The following is a 17,207-nucleotide window of genomic DNA, read 5'->3' as shown; positions in this document are numbered from 1 at the left end:
AGGCTTTGTGATGGAGGGCTTGGGTAAATAAGGCTTTGTGATGGAGGGCTTGGGTAAATAAGGCTTTGTGATGGAGGCCTTGGGTAAATAAGGCTTTGTGATGGAGGGCTTGGGTAAATAAGGCTTTGTGATGGAGGGCTTGGGTAAATAAGGCTTTGTGATGGTGGGCTTGGAGGGCTTGGGTAAATAAGGCTTTGTGATGGAGGGCTTGGGTAAATAAGGCTTTGTGATGGAGGGCTTGGGTAAATAAGGCTTTGTGATGGAGGGCTTGGGTAAATAAGGCTATGTGATGGAGGGCTTTGGTAAATAAGGCTTTGTGATGGAGGGCTTGGGTAAATAAGGCTTTGTGATGGAGGGCTTGGGTAAATAAGGCGGAAAATACCCATTGATTCCCTGAAGATCCATGTATTGATCCTGAAGAATCATCTTTTGTGTTCTTTGTTCACCCCTTCATCCCAGCATGGAGGTAAACCCCAGGCCTGTGAACTCAGTGCTCACTCTCTTTCAGAAACACAGACAGAGATACACACACGGACACGGACACACCATGGTAACCCAGTGTTTTCAGTCATAAGTGCCAATGAGCTCATTATGGACTACACATTAAGAAGTGTTTCTGAGATGATGTCACCCTGTAATGGTGTCACTCTCTGTTCTGGGCGAAGGCTAACGATGCTGTCCTATTCCACCAGCCAGTCCCTCATACAGATCCTAGTGTAGGACCTGATCGTGATCGTTTACAAAAGATACGTGATCGTATATAAATGTACGGTTTGAAATGAATATGTTTTAGTCAAATAATATAGCTGTTTTGGCTTCTTGCGGCCAATTTGCAGTCTTAAAAAAGAAAAAGTCTGAATGTTGTTGATGATCCCTGTCCTATACCATCGTTGGTCCTGGATGAGCATGATATCTCACCTCCTGCTGAGTATCTAAAGCTGTAAAAGATGGATGCACATATCTCGCTGCTCTGTGAGCCTTCATTTTCATGTAAAGAGGGATGACACTGGCACATCACTAGAATCTGTCTGCTCCACTGTACCCAGGGGATTGTGGGTATGCGCGCTGTGTGTGATCGCTCCACATAATGCAACCTTAAGAAAGTGTTAAAACACGTCCTACACATTAACCGAGGATAACATTTTCATGTGCTGAGGTCCACATTATTTTACAGCCTTACCCACATAAGCTAGTTATGTGTGTAAATGGTGCCACACACTCAGGGAAACATAACAGAGAAAAACGATTTAGCCTCATTTACAAATTCCCAGGTGCTAAAAAGAGCGAGTTGAGTAATATGTTAAAGTTGGATTTTAAACAGGGGCTGCCAGTTAAGTCAACTGAAAAGTAAAGTTTTCTGCATTTATTACAAAGTCCCCTTCAGTATCTGCCGGAAAATGACGATTGAAAACTCTCCGGAATGCTACAGCATCTGATTTGCTCTTGTTCTACTTCAAATACATTAAAGTGGCTCTGGCAGAATCAGCTTTTTAAGCAAAGGTCACTTGACGTTTCATTGATTTAGCATTTTAATGTTATTTGCGTAGCCTCTCTCTCTCTGCGGGGGAATGGCATTATGCAGGCAAGGAGAGTGTGTGTGCAGTGTGCTGTTTGCTGCTGGTGAGAGGCTGTGAACGTGTAGCTCAGTGGAGACAGGGGGCGGGGCTAGACCTGCCACTCTCTAACAAGTATAAGATACAGCCAAGACCCCTCACCTCTGCAGCAGCCACCCAGCCAGTCAGCTACCCAGCCAGTCAGCTACCCAGCCAGTCAGCCACCCAGCCAGTCAGCCACCCAGCCAGCCACTAACACTTGTTGCCAGCCTTCACATTGAAAATCCATGTGTTGTCATTAGTCCGTTTAAAATTTTGTTTCAGCGAAGGTGTTGGCACCTCTCCCTGTCTCTATTGATTCCGGCTCCTCTTTAATAATCTCATAGAAGTGTAGTCCTGCTCTCCTGCCATGTTGGGGCAACAGAACAGGACTACCCACCCAGGATTACCAGACAGGAATGACACACCTCTATCTGACACCCTAGGATGAGAGGAAGGGAGAATGGGGAGGATGAGTGGAGGGAAGGAAGGGGAGAGGGCTTGTGTGCCTGTAAGTGTTGGGTTTGTAAGTAGGGTAGAGGAGCGAGGGGTGGAAGACTAATATGGGGTAGAGGGTCAGACAGCCCCTGTGGGAGGGCCTGGGTTGGTGAGGGGTGCTGTATTTCTGTCATCCTGGAAGACAATACAACCCAGCCAGCAGTAGAGAATATCCATCAGACAGTAGAGCCTGTTCACTGGTATCAGAGGCTCTGTGGTGGCTGTAGTGAGTGTATGGATCAGTGGGTTGTTTCTCTAATAGAACATTATAGGCTCAGGTTATGAATAACTCCCAGTAAGACTGAGCCAGACTCTCTGGTTGCAGGGAGTACTCTACATCTGCCATAATAAGGCAACTGGAGCTGGCTCTCTGACCTTATTGGATTCAATACACTGATTAGAATGTGGTTTGCTTTAAATGAAACAAAATAATCCTTAATTTACTTGCTCTTGCGTTTCTATATCAGTGTGTCATGAGTTTGTGTGGAAGGAGTGTGTGTTTGTTGAGTGGGCACGCAGTGAGATGTTTAGGTCAGCAGCCTATGATTTATTTAGTCTTAGTCTTGGGTGTAGTAGCATATCCAAAGTGCTGGTCTCCGCAGCTCCCTCTGTGGGCCAGTGGTGGTAGTGCTTGGTGGGTGGTGACGACGGAGGCTTGGCCCTGACCACACAGGGTGTAATAGTGCAGTGGAAACTGTGCTGTCAGTTAATAGAGGAGCTGCCTCTCTCAGTGTGTGGCAGTGGGAGAGAGTGCGATGACAGTAGAGCTCTCCTGCAGAGAGGGCAGGTGTGTTAACCCCTCTCCCTGTTTCTCTCTTTCTCTCTCTCGCTCTCTGCTCTCTTGGTCTGCTCACCCAGCCGCCACTCTCTCCTCCCGCACTCCGCTGTGACAAATGGCTCCTGACGGCTGATTTGTTGGTTGTCAAAAGTGGTCCTTGTGCCGCCGACGAGGGGGAGGTGGATCGAGCTGGAAAACAAGCTGCATCTTCCAATTTTCCAGCTCCCACCACCGCTTCTCAGCCTCGCCCACAGAAACACTCGCAGGCAGGCAGCCCACGGCAAGCCAAGATGTCACTTCTCAAATTGATATTCTCTCGGTCTGACATAGAATGCATCAAATTAATAGCTGTTCATGATTTATCAGCGTATTCATTCATTTTCATTCAACCTCAGTGATTCCCAGCTTTTCCTGGGTTTTGTAAGCTCCTTTTGCACTAGAGGTGTTTCAGTGACATCCTCTGGCATTAGTAATGACAAGGGAACTAGGAAAAAAGGGAAAAGAGGGTGAGAGAAAGACAGTACTTTTGAAACAGCCATAAAACCCAGGCGTTAGTTGGGAGGGGCGACCAACTTTCCTTCCCACCAGCTACCCCAGGATGTCCCGACGAGCTTCTAGAGGAAGTCATCCAACTTGGCCTGAGTTCTCTCCCATGACAGTAGTTAGAACACTGCACTTTCTGCCCTGCATAGACAGTTAATCTCCCCAACACTCCTCAAGGACATTAGAAATTCAAATCCTGCCTTGTCCCACATGCCCCTTGGCCATGTGGTTACAGTAACATGAAACACTAAACCTGCCCCTGGGCCATGTGGTGACAGTAACATGAAACACTAAACCTGCCCCTGGGCCATGTGGTTACAGTAACATGAAACACTAAACCTGCCCCTGGGCCATGTGGTTACAGTAACATGAAACACTAAACCTGCCCCTGGGCCATGTGGTTACAGTAACATGAAACACTAAACCTGCCCCTGGGCCATGTGGTTACAGTAAACAGCAGCAGTCATTCTATAGAGAGCTGTAGGAGTGTCTCTCAGTGCATGTGAATGTGACTAATGTGCACTACACAATCTGAGATGAGTCAAAGGTCACAGTAGAATAGAAGGGGCTGCGCTGGGTTATTTACCCATGGTCCTCTTCTCTTATTAGCCCTGCTGTCTCCTTATCTCCTCTTATGTCATCCTGTGTTCTGTATGTCATCCTAGCTCCTTCACCCCCTGACCTCTGACCCTGTTTAGGCTCCCTTAAGCCCTGGGGGTTGCTGACTGTTGAAATGTTGTTGATATTATGGACTGGGTGTTTGTGTTCCAAGTAGGCTGATTGTATAATTTTATGATATTCACTGTTATTATCAAATAAAATCACATTTTATTTGTCACATGCTTGGTAAACAACAGGTGTAGACTAACAGTTAAATGGGCCCTTCCCAACAATGCAGAGAAATAGAAAAATAACAGAAAGATAATAACACTAAATACATAATGTGTAATGATACCTTGGCTATATACACAGGGTACCAGTACCGAGTCAATGTGCAGCGGTAAGAGGTCATTGAGGTATATATGTACGTATAGGGGTGGCAGGTAGCCTAATGGTTAGAGTGTTGGACTAGTAACCGAAAGGTTGCAAGATTGAATCCCCGAGCTGACAAGGTAAAAAATCTGTCTTTCTGCCCCTGAACAAGGCAGTTAACCCACTGTCATTGAAAACAAGAATTTGTTCTTAACTGATGTGCCTAGTTAAATGAATAAATAAAAAATATAGGTAGGGGTCAAGTGACTAGGCAGCAGGATAGACAGTAGCAGCCGTGTATGTGATGAGTCAAAAGAGTAGGTGCAAAAGGGAGGTCAATGCAGATAGTCCAGGTCCCTATTTGGTTAACTATTAACAGTCTTATGGCTTGGGGGTAGAAGGTATGGGTATGATATAGGTTCAGTTTGGCAATGTATTAACCATATTCAAGCTAAGACTACATTTCATGTTTGACCCCTTGTCTTCTATTGGTGAATGAACATCCATATCTCTTCATCACATAGTCTGTTGGGCTCCATTATAATGACTGGATTATGGTGTGTGAGAATGACTATGTGTTTATGTGTTTATCCAGTGTGGCGCAGCGGTCTAAGGCACTGCACCTCAGTGCAAGAGGTGTCACTACAGTCCCTGGTTTGAATCCCGGCTGTATCACATCCGCCGTGATTGGGAGACCCATAGGGTGGCACACAATTGGCCCGGTTTTGGCCGGGGTAGGCCGTCATTGTAAATAATAATTTGTTCTTACCTGACTTGCCCAGTTAAATCAAAACATTTATGGTAATGCTTGTTTAAGCCCAGGCTGAGGTGATCTTTACTGTCTGTCTGTCTTCTGTATACAGTACTACAGGCTGCTTCTCATTCATTCCCACTTATTCTTTTATTCCAAATTCTTTGTGTTTCCACACTAGCTCTTCCTTTCTAACACAATGCAATAGAAAATAATTTCCCCTTTGAACCCGCGCCATAAAGAAGGCAGATTGCTTTGTGCGTCAGCGATCAGAACAGCAGAGAAAAGAGCATAGCCGTTCCCTGGTGCGCCAAGGCTACAGTCGTCTTGTCTCATGGCCTTGTCTCCTTGATATAGGAAGGGGTTAAAGCTTTTATTTTATAAATACCTTCAAACATCCCACGGTCAATGATACATTCAGATATGCCGAGTCCTGCATTAACATAAAAACGAGGTCTTGTTATACAGTGAAATTTCAATGAAGCGAACACAAAATGCATTTAATGAAATTCAGATGCTAAGGCCCCTGCTCCCATGAATCTCATTAAATGGGCTTTGTGCTGTTTTTCCATCTTCTCTTTGTGGAGAAGGTCCTCCAGTGCCTCTAATAAGGTCTGAGATTTCATCATATTCTTGATTTAGAGAAGACAATGTCTGTCTTATTCAGTTGTTCCTCCCAGCGCTCACGCCATTCTGCCTCTCCAAAAGACAGGGGGCGGGCAGAGTTTCTCCATGCACCTCATGATAATAGCTGCATGGTGCATTTTCTTTTAATACTGAAGTTTGCGAACGTCCCCCTAACTCACTGTCTCTCTCTTCTCTCTCTCCCTCTCCCTCTCCCTCTCTCTCTCTCTCTCTCTCTCTCTCTCTCTCTCTCTCTCTCTCTCTCTCTCTCCCTCTCCCTCTCCCTCTCCCTCTCCCTCTCCCTCTCCCTCTCCCTCTCCCTCTCTCTCTCTCTCTCTCTCTCTTTCTCTCTCTCTCTCTGTACAGGATTCGGATTTGTAACTTTCGAGGGTGAAGACGTCGTAGAGAAAGTCTGTGAAATTCATTTTCATGAAATCAATAATAAAATGGTAAGTCTACTCTTCTTTTCAATTCCAGGTTGGTGTTGAAAGATTAATATTTGATTTCCTCTTTAATGGAGTGTTAATAGCTTAGAGTCAACGGTGTGTGTGGGGCGTAGGCATGTGTGTGTGTGCTCGTGCATGACTGTATATATACGTGTGTGTGTGTGTGTGTTTGTGTGAGTGTGTGTGTGGGTGTGTGCACGCCTGTGTGTGTGTGTGTGTGTGTGTGTGTGTGCGTACATGTTTGTGTGCACTCTGTGGGTCTCTGGGTTTCTGGGATGGGGTCGCGCAGTGGTGTGTCCTGCCCGGTAACTGTGAAATTGTGTGTGTGAGTTCCGCCTGTCATGTTGAGGGAGTGGTGAGGGGAACCTGTCGCTTTCTTGCCCCTACATTCCCCAACCCATACAACACGCACACCTTGAGTGCTGGCCAGCCAGGGAGAGAGTGTTGCTGGGAGAGCGTTGGCAGAGGAAGAGTTCATTAACCAGGGATTAGAGCCTTCCAGGAAGCCCAGTAATGATCTAACTCACCACCTCTCTGCTGTTGTCTTCTGCTTCAAAGCACACAGTCGAAAGCTTATGGTCATTCCATCAGTTCAGCTCATCAGATGAATCAATTGAGCACGGCGTACTGTAGCCGTCAATGTTTCTGTCACACGTTGATAGATAGTAGACAGTTCTGAGTCTCTGTAGTAGCGGTTAGGCCCCTCCTGTCCCCCTATGTGTACACTGTGTGTAGTCTACTGACTGGGTTGGCCTGTGATGGGCTAGAGGGAATACTCTCTTCCTGTCACTCTACGGGCTGGGACTCCTCCCTTTACTATGTGGTCTCCTTCAGGGTCATAGACCCGAGTGACGGCGGTGGTGTAGTAGAAACAAGAGACCGACTCGTCCATGTATGGCCCTTACTTACCACAATCTTTGTAACAGTCCCTGCTGATCAGAGCCTCCCATAGGAATCACATGAGAAGAACAGAGAGGAAAGGAGACAGGTAGAGGAGAGGGGAGGGGAGGGGAAAAGAGAGGAGAGGAGAGAATAGGGGGCGAGGAGAGAAGGAGAGCTGAGAAAGAGGAGAAACAGGCCTGGTTATCTGAGCTGGAGATCAGATATTGTAGTAATTCTGATCCCCCTCGTCTCCCCTCTTCCATCCCTCCATCCCCTCTCCCTCTCTTTCTCCGTCACAGACAAGCTGCTCCTTGAGCCCAGGGACAGACACAGTGTCTGCTTGCAGATCTATGAGACCAAGACAATGCTATCGATTTTTATATGATATTGCATCAAATGGTTTCATCGTTCAGGGAGCACCAAGCCAGGGCTGCCATTTCGTTTTCCCTGCAGTGGTTTGGAGAATTGTTCGTGCCACCCATCGACAGGCTGGATTGAATTGGACTAGCAGGGAATTGCATGAGATGGGTAACTTCAGAGAAATGGAGGAGAATAAAAAGCTACTTGAAATACTCCAGGTTATTTGTCTTGTTGAAAATAACAGAAGTTGATGTGCTGCACTCTCTCTGTGCAGTAATGAGATGGTTGAGCGTTTCTAAGACAACAGAGGAGAGGGTTAAACCGTTCCGGGGAGTTCAAGCAAGCTTCTTCCCATTTTCCTCTCTATTAGAATCCACTGGTAGAGCTTCAGATCAAAGCTTTATCTGAAGCATCATCTGCTAACAGTCTGTGCTGTGTATATTTGACTTGCTAATTCCATTCATCATCATTATTATGATTATTATTTAGTATACTCCTGTGGCAGGCAGGGTCCTGTATTCAGGCTGTTTTAGTGTCATCGTGTGTTTTGATGCCTCTCATCTCTGCTTCCTGCCATCTGTTGCATGTTGAACCCCTTCCTTTAATAGAGTATACAGTCAACTGTGTGCCAGGCGACCCGGCTCTGAGGGAATTCAGTAGAGATTGAAACACAGGCCACAAGTTCAGAGCGGTGGACGTTAGGGAAGGGTCTGCTGGTAAGGGTCAGATTGTGTAGGTGACGACAGAGCATGTGTCGCCCTCGTGAGGATTTCTCTCACGGCGCGACGCTGCCTGCCTTTGATGTCCGCTCTAAGCACACGCAGCCGCCCATAAAACATTCAGCAGGCTTTTCCTCTGCCGGAGACAGGGGGGGAGGGGGGGGGGGGGGTTGAACAGAACTCTCTTCAAATCCAAACGTCCCACTTTGGCCCCTTAGAAATCCGACAGAGTGCTGACATCTGGGAGAACAGGAAGGGGGCGAATGGAGGAGGGGAAGGAGGTTGGGATGGAGTGGGGGAAGGAGGAGGGGAAGGAGGAGAGGAAGGAGGAAGGGATGGAGGAGAGGAAGGAGGAGAGGGAGGAGGGGGGATGGAGGAGGGGAAGGAGGAGGGGATGGAGGAGAGGATGGAGGAGAGGGAGGAGGAGAGGGAGGGGAAGGAGGAAGGGATGGAGGAGAGGGAGGAGGAGAGGGAGGAGGAGGGGATGGAGGAGGGGATGGAGGAGGGGATGAAGGAGGGGAAGGAGGAGGGGAAGGAGGAGAGGATGGAGGAGAGGATGGAGGGAAAGCAGGGAAGATAAAAGGCTCAGGTTTTAACTTAGTATTACAGGAGGATTTTTGGGGGGGATTTAATATCTGAGTTCACCCAATTAAGTCATTTCCGAAATAGACCTATTACGCTCCTGTGATCTCAGATAATTCATGGATATCCACTGGACAGGACTCCCTGTAATGTTAAGAGTTTTAATAATACCTCCTGGTGCTATCCCTTTGATGTGCCCTCCAGTAGGCCTGCCACTCTGCTACTGACAGCACAGGCAGACAGACAGGCAGACAGACCACTCTTGGGAGTTTACATGAACTTCAGCACCTAGGTGAACCCTCCTCCCCCAAGTCTAGCTCATCATCTAGGGTCAGTGCACATTGAGATGTAATCTACCCATGGTGTGTGTGTGTGTGTGCTTGTGTGTGAACATATGCATGCCTGTGTATGTGTGTGCGTGTGTGTGTGTTTGTGTACTGGGGTGTGTGTGAGTGGATCCTGGAGGATTTACTCAATCACCCAGGGTTCATGTGTGGAGCAGCATAGCTCTACACTAAGGACAGGATATTTATAGCTGGGTTGACGTAGCGGAGGAATGTGGATGTCCATCTGACTGAGTGAAACTACCCCATCCTCTCCTCTACTCTCTGCTGTGGTCTGCCCACTAGGGGGGCTCCTGGCCTCTGGTGAACCATTCCCTACCTTGCTGGGAAGTACCATGTCCCAGTCACCATGTCTCTCTCTCTCTCTCTCCCCCTCTCCTTCCATTCCCAGCCTTTTCAGGTCTGATTACTGTGGAGCCCCACAGGGCAGGAGCGAGAGAGTGATTGAGGAAATGGCCTGTTCTCTCTGTCTCAATGTCATCCTGATCACCAACTTCCTCTCTGATTGTTATAGTGTGAGTTTTGCCTCATCTGCGAGGCGGCCAGGGGGACAGAGGCTGAATGACAATAAGGTCTCACTTTATCTCTCTAAATATCTCCAGGTAGCCCTGTGTATCGCCACCTGCTGGTGTGTGTGATAGACTAACACCTGCTCTATGCATTAAGTTTACGCTGTCAAGCAGTAGAGGGGTGCTGATTGGGTAGCTTATATTATGGCCATTAGTCATTCAGCCACACCTCCTCATGGAGAGGGTTCCCTCAGTGTAATGGAGTAGAACCATAGTGGAACTATAGTGTTGTAGTGGAACCAAGAAGCTGCAATCAGCGGTCCTCTGAGATGGTGTTGTGTGGAACCGTGTGGAGGGAGCTGTGAGAATCTGCTAGCACTTCAGCGCCAGTGTGACATTTATCAAGAGGCATAGGTTGTCATTAATATGTGAGCTGGGCCTAATGGGCTGCTGTTGGGCTGATGAGCCTGATGGATGACTGGCAGGACGGCCAGGGACGATGAGGGAGGGAGTGACACACTGTCTGTCAGTCAGCAGAGCACACACACACACACACACCATGTTACATCAGCACGACATGCCACGCTGCAGCGCCTCTCTGACAGATGGGACCTCTCAGACACACTCTGCTTTAAGGAAACACTGAATTCGGGGTTCACTGGGACCCACTGTATTATTCCTCTTTAATGGCTATTCACATCTGAATATACTATCAGTCCCAATGTTCATTTTGGTTTACATTAATCTATGATATTCTCAATTCACAAATACCACCATGCAGTGATTTACAACTACAACCTTGAACACCTTGTCTTGTCTCTTTTGTCCCTCTCTTCCCGAGTGCCCTGTGTTTTGTTGGATCTGCTTTGAGTTAGTGTCCACTCTCCATGTCCAAGTAGAGACATAGCTTTGGCATACTGAGACAGGAAGGGAAACTGTGGCTCAGTGTGCATATGAGGAAACATGTTGGAATCTGGTGGTTTTAGAATTAGATTGGTAACAGTCTGTAATCTGCTGCCATTGGATTTGTAGCTATACTGAACAAAAATATAAACGCACTTTAAATGTAAAGTGTTGGTCCCATGTTTCGTGAGCTGCAAAAAGCTTATTTCTCTCAAATTTTATGCACAAATTTGTTTACATCCCTGTTAGTGAGCATTTCTCCTTTGCCAAGATAATCCATCCACCTGGCAGGTGTGGCACATCAAGAAACATTTTAAAAAAGCATGATCATTAAACAGGTGCTGGGGACAAAACAAAGCCACTGTAAAATGTGCAGTTTTGTCACACAACACAATGTCACTGTGATAACATGCGTCTTGGTGAGAGGTGTAGGAGTCAGGCGCAGGAGAGCAGGGATGTCTGAGGAGCGTGTTTAATAATAGTCCAGCAATGCAAATGGCACAGAACAAAAATCCCCAAACTACGCTCTCGAATAATCGTGCAAACACACGGAGGAACTAACACAGTTCCGACACTTTACATACACGTGCGTAAATGCGAAAAAAACAACAAACATCAAATACCATCGAACGCAATACACACAAGTCTAATCCTGCACGAATTACGGCAGGTAACAGCTGCCCTATATACCCACAGAAATCAAAGCAATTGAAAACCAGGTGTGAAAAGGAACACAGACAAAACAACCAGAAAAAGAAAAAGGGATCGGTAGTGGCTAGTAGACCGGCGACGCCGAGCGCCGCCCGAACAGGGAGAGAAGTTACCCTCGGTAGAAGTCGTGACAGTACCCCCCCCCCTGACGCGCGGCTCCCGCAGCGCGACGACGCCGGCCTCGAGGACGACCCGGAGGACGAGGCGCAGGGCGATCCGGATGGAGGCGGTGAAACTCCCTTAGCATAGGAGGATCCAGTACGTCCTCCACCGGCACCCAGCATCTCTCCTCCGGACCGTACCCCTCCCAGTCCACGAGGTACTGAAGACCCCCCACCCGAAGCCTCGAGTCCAGTATGGACCGAACTGCATACGCCGGCACCCCCCCGATGTCCAGGGGGGGCGGAGGGACCTCCCGCACCTCATCTTCTTGAAGCGGACCAGCCACCACCGGCCTGAGGAGAGACACATGAAACGAGGGGTTAATACGGTAATGCGGGGGGAGCTGTAACCTATAACACACCTCGTTTATTCTCCTCAGGACTTTGAATGGCCCCACAAACCGCGGACCCAGCTTCCGGCAGGGCAGGTGGAGGGGCAGGTTTCGGGTCGAGAGCCAGACCCGGTCCCCCGGTGTGTACACCGGGGCCTCGCTGCGATGGCAGTCGGCACTGGCCTTCTGCCGTGCTTCGGCCCGTTTAAGGTACCCATGGGCGGCCTCCCAGGTTTCCCTTGAGCGTTTCACCCAATCGTCCACCGCAGGAGCCTCGGTCTGGCTCTGATGCCATGGTACCAGGACCGGCTGATAGCCCAACACACATTGGAAGGGCGACATGTTCGTAGAGGAGTGGGGGAGTGAGTTCTGGGCCATCTCCGCCCAGGGGATGTACTTCGCCCACTCCCCTGGCCGGTACTGGCAATACGACCGCAGAAACCTACCCACATCCTGGTTCACTCTTTCCACCTGCCCATTACTCTCGGGGTGAAACCCAGAGGTCAGGCTGACCGAGACCCCCAAACGTTCCATGAATGCCTTCCACACCCTGGACGTGAACTGGGGACCCCGATCAGAAACAATATCCTCAGGCACCCCGTAGTGCCGGAAGACGTGAGTAAACAGGGCCTCCGCCGTCTGTAGGGCCGTAGGGAGACCGGGCAAAGGGAGGAGACGACAGGACTTAGAAAACCGATCCACAACGACCAGGATTGTGGTGTTGCCCTGTGACGGTGGCAGATCGGTCAAGAAGTCAACCGACAGGTGTGACCAAGGCCGCTGTGGAACGGGAAGGGGTTGTAACTTCCCTCTGGGCAGGTGCCTAGGAGCCTTGCACTGAGCGCACACTGAGCAGGAGGACACATAAACCCTCACGTCCTTGGCTAAAGTGGTCCACCAGTACTTCCCACTAAGACATCGCACCGTCCTCCCAATCCCCGGATGACCAGAGGAGGGGGATGTGTGAGCCCACCAAATTAACCTGTCTCTAACCTCCAGCGGAACATACACCCGTCCCGCTGGACATTGTGGTGGAGTGGGCTCAACACGCGATGCTCGCTCAATGTCTGCGTCCACCTCCCACCTTACAGGTGCCACTAGACAAGAAGCCGGGAGGATGGGCGCAGGATCAATGGCCCGCTCCTCCGTATCATATAGTCGGGACAGTGCGTCTGCCTTAGTGTTCTGGGAGCCTGGTCTATAGGAGATGGTAAACCTAAATCGGGTGAAAAACATGGCCCACCTTGCCTGACGAGGGTTCAGTCTCCTCGCTGCCCGAATGTACTCTAGATTACGGTGGTCAGTCCAGATGAGGAAAGGGTGCTGGGCCCCCTCAAGCCAATGTCTCCACACCTTCAGGGCTCTGACAACAGCTAGCAGCTCCCGATCCCCCACGTCATAGTTTCGCTCCGCCGGGCTGAGCTTCTGAGAAAAGAAAGCACAGGGGCGGAGCTTCGGTGGCGCACCCGAGCGCTGGGAGAGCACGGCTCCAACCCCAGCCTCGGATGCGTCCACCTCCACTATAAATGCCAAAGAGGGGTCCGGATGCGCCAGCACGGGAGCCGAGGTAAAAAGAGCCTTCAGGCGACCAAAAGCCCTGTCCGCCTCAGCCGACCACCCCAGACGCGTCGGCCCCCCCTTCAGCAGTGACGTAATGGGCGCAGCCACCTGCCCAAAACCCCGGATAAACCTCCGGTAGTAGTTGGCAAACCCTAAGAACCGCTGCACCTCCTTTACCGTGGTTGGAGTCGGCCAATTACTCACGGCTGCAATGCGGTCATCCTCCATCACCAACCCCGATGTGGAAATGCGATATCCAAGGAAGGAGACGGCCTGTTGGAAGAACGAGCATTTCTCAGCCTTGACGTACAGGTCATGCTCCAACAGTCTCCCAAGTACCCTGCGCACCAGAGACACATGCGCGGCCCGTGTAGCGGAATAGACCAGAATATCATTGATGTAAACCACCACACCCTGACCGTGCAGATCCCTGAGAATCTCATCCACAAAAGATTGGAAGACTGCTGGAGCATTCTTCAAACCGTACGGCATGACGAGGTACTCATAATGGCCGGATGTGGTACTAAACGCCGTCTTCCACTCATCTCCCTTCCGGATACGCACCAAGTTATATGCACTCCTGAGATCCAGTTTTGTGAAAAACCGTGCTCCGTGAAATGACTCAATCGCCGTGGCAATGAGAGGTAGCGGGTAACTATACCCCACCGTGATGGAATTTAGACCTCTATAGTCAATGCACGGACGCAGACCACCCTCCTTCTTCTTCACAAAAAAGAAACTCGAGGAGGCAGGTGAGATGGAGGGCTGAATGAACCCCTGCCCCAGAGATTCCGATATGTATGTCTCCATAGCCACCGTCTCCTCCTGTGACAGGGGATACACGTGACTCCTGGGAAGTGCAGCGCCTACCAGGAGATTTATCGCACAATCCCCTCGTCGATGAGGTGGTAATTGGGTCGCCTTCTTTTTACAGAAGGCGATAGCCAAATCGGCATATTCTGAGGGAATGTGCACGGTGGAGACTTGGTCTGGACTCTCCACCGTTGTAGCACCGATGGAAACTCCTACACACCTGCCTGAGCACTCCTCCGACCACCCCTGTAGAGCCCTCTGTTGCCACGAAATCCTGGGGTTGTGACGGGCCAACCAGGGGATCCCCAACACCACCGGAAACGCAGGAGAATCAATGAAGAAGAGACTAATTCTCTCCTCATGACCCTCCTGCGTAACCATATCCAGTGGAGCCGTGGCCTCCCTGACTAGCCCTGACCCTAATGGTCGGCTATCTAAGGCGTGCACTGGGAAGGGTTTATCCAGCTGAACAAGGGGAATCCCTAACCTGTTCGCTAAACCGCGGTCAATAAAATTCCCCGCCGCGCCTGAATCTACTAGCGCCTTATGCCGGGAAAGAGGGGAAAATTTAGGAAAAACAATCCATACATACACGTGACCAACAGGGGGCTCTGGGTGAGCCTGGTGCCGACTCACCTGAGGTGTCCGGGCAGTGCTCGGCCTGGCGTCTCGACTCCCGGGGGGACCCCCCCAGCACCGGTCAGCAGTGTGCCCTCTGCGACCACAGCTGGCACAGGAAAGGCCCCCTCCTCCGGTCGCCCTCGCTGAAGCACCTCCTAGCTCCATGGGTGTTGGAGTGGTGGAGCTGGGAGATGGAACTGACAGAGCCCGATCTGGACGTCCGCGGGTCGCCAGCAAGTTGTCCAACCGAATGGACATATCGATCAATTGGTCCAAGGACAGGGTGGTGTCTCTACAGGCCAGCTCCCTACGGACGTCCTCACGCAAACTACACCTATAGTGATCGATCAAGGCCCTGTCGTTCCATCCCGCGCCAGCGGCCAAGGTCCGGAACTCTAGAGCAAAGTCCTGAGCACTCCTCCTCTCCTGCCTCAGATGGAACAGCCGTTCACCCTCCGCTCGACCCTCAGGTGGGTGATCAAACACGGCCCGAAAGCGGCGGGTGAACTCTGGGTAGTGGTCCCTCGCCGAGTCAGGATCGTTCCACACCGCGTTGGCCCACTCCAGGGCTTTACCTGCGAGGCAGGAGACGAGGGCGTTCACGCTCTCACCCCCCGAAGGAGCCGGACGAACGGTCGCCAGGTATAGGTCCATCTGGAGTAAGAAGCCCTGGCACCCGGCCGCCGTCCCATCATACTCCCTCGGGAGGGCGAGTCGAATTCCACTGTGCTCAGGCAATGAAGGAGAGGGTAGTGGTACTGGTTGGGGTGTAGCTGATAACGGTGTGGGAAGGCCACCTCTCTCCCATCTCTCCATCGTCGCCATCACCTGATCCATGGCAGTCCCCAGTCGGTGTAACACTGCCGTGTGGTGTTGAACTCGCTCCTCCACGGACCCTGGAAGTGCGTCCGCTCCTGCTGACTCCATAATTATATTGGTGCAGGATTCTGTGATAACATGCGTCTTGGTGAGAGGTGTAGGAGTCAGGCGCAGGAGAGCAGGGATGTCTGAGGAGCGTGTTTAATAATAGTCCAGCAATGCAAATGGCACAGAACAAAAATCCCAAAACTACGCTCTCGAATAATCGTGCAAACACACGGAGGAACTAACACAGTTCCGACACTTTACACACACGTGCGTAAATGCGAAAAAAACAACAAACATCAAATACCATCGAACGCAATACACACAAGTCTAATCCTGCACGAATTACGGCAGGTAACAGCTGCCCTATATACCCACAGAAATCAAAGCAATTGAAAACCAGGTGTGAAAAGGAACACAGACAAAACAACCAGAAAAAGAAAAAGGGATCGGTAGTGGCTAGTAGACCGGCGACGCCGAGCGCCGCCCGAACAGGGAGAGAAGTTACCCTCGGTAGAAGTCGTGACAGTCACAGATGTCTGAATTTTTGAAGAAGTGTGCAATTGGCATGCTGACTGTAGGAATGTCCACCAGAGCTGTTGCCAGATAATTGAATGTTAATTTTTCTACCATAAGCCGCCTCCAACGTCATTTTAGAGAATTTGTCACTATGTCCAACTGGCCTCTCAACCGCAGACCATGTGTATGGCGTCATGTGGGCGAACGGTTTGCTGATGTCAACATTGTGAACAGAGTGCCCCAATGTGGTGGTGTGGTTATGGTATGGGCAGGCATAAGCTACATACAACGAACACAGTTGCATTGTATCGATGGAAATTTGAATGCACAAAAATACCGTGACGAGATGCTGAGACCATTGTGAGGTCCATTTTCTTTAAGGTATCTGTGACTAACATATCTGTATTGCCTGTCATGTGAAATCCATAGATTGGGGCCTAATGAATTGATTTGCTCATATGAACTGTGACACAGTAAAATCTTTGAAATTGTTGCATGTTGCTTTTATACTTTTGCTCAGTATAGATGATTCCCCTCAGCATGTTGTTACTCTAGTGAAAATGGTTTCACTAGATATTAAGACCTGAGAGGTGCTGTACAGGAAGCAGCTGCTCCAACTCTGAGTTAGGGCTGACCTTGTCAAAGTGACAGGATACAAGTCGTGTTTTGAAGTAAAGCTGGTCTAATGTGAGTTGCTGTAGCACAGATAGAAATACTGGCGGAGGCAGGGAAATGTCAGAAGCAGGGAAGTGTATTGAGAGATAGAGAGAGATAGTTAGAGAGAAAGAGAGAGAGGGCGAGAGAGAGGGTGGGGGGGGATATAGATGTGTGTGTGATGGGGGAAATATAGATTTCTGTCTCATAGGTGAAGCTACTTTAAGTGTATCAATAATGCACATGGTCTCATGTCTCTCATGTAATTTAATTCAAGTTACTGGGAGTTCTGCTGTCCTGGTTAACCTGGGCCTTTCTGATACCTTTCAGCAGCAGAAGCGTTTGTCCCTCCTGCCATTGCCAGTAGTATCAGTGGTTGGAGGGAGCCTAGAAGGGAACAGTGAAGTGGATCTAGATGATGTGGATGCTGTAGTGTTGATGGCAGGTTGCTGTTGCCCTCTCTCTTTGA

The 17,207-nt window shown here is 49.7% G+C and overlaps 1 protein-coding gene across 16 annotated transcripts in view; it reads left to right on the top strand.

The window, feature by feature from the left end:
* Nucleotides 1-17,207, top strand: part of LOC110533864 (RNA-binding protein Musashi homolog 2) — a 324,500-nt gene that overhangs the window by 227,982 nt on the left and 79,311 nt on the right. For all 16 annotated transcript variants that reach the window (XM_036990243.1, XM_036990244.1, XM_036990237.1 and 13 more), the window contains exon 8: nt 6,125-6,207. In XM_036990243.1, the coding sequence (XP_036846138.1) occupies nt 6,125-6,207 (83 nt within the window). The remainder of the gene's footprint in view (nt 1-6,124; nt 6,208-17,207) is intronic.

The sequence above is a fragment of the Oncorhynchus mykiss genome, chromosome 10, assembly GCF_013265735.2.
Source record: "Oncorhynchus mykiss isolate Arlee chromosome 10, USDA_OmykA_1.1, whole genome shotgun sequence".
Classification (NCBI taxonomy): domain Eukaryota; kingdom Metazoa; phylum Chordata; class Actinopteri; order Salmoniformes; family Salmonidae; genus Oncorhynchus; species Oncorhynchus mykiss.
This window is presented reverse-complemented; position numbering and strand designations above follow the sequence as displayed.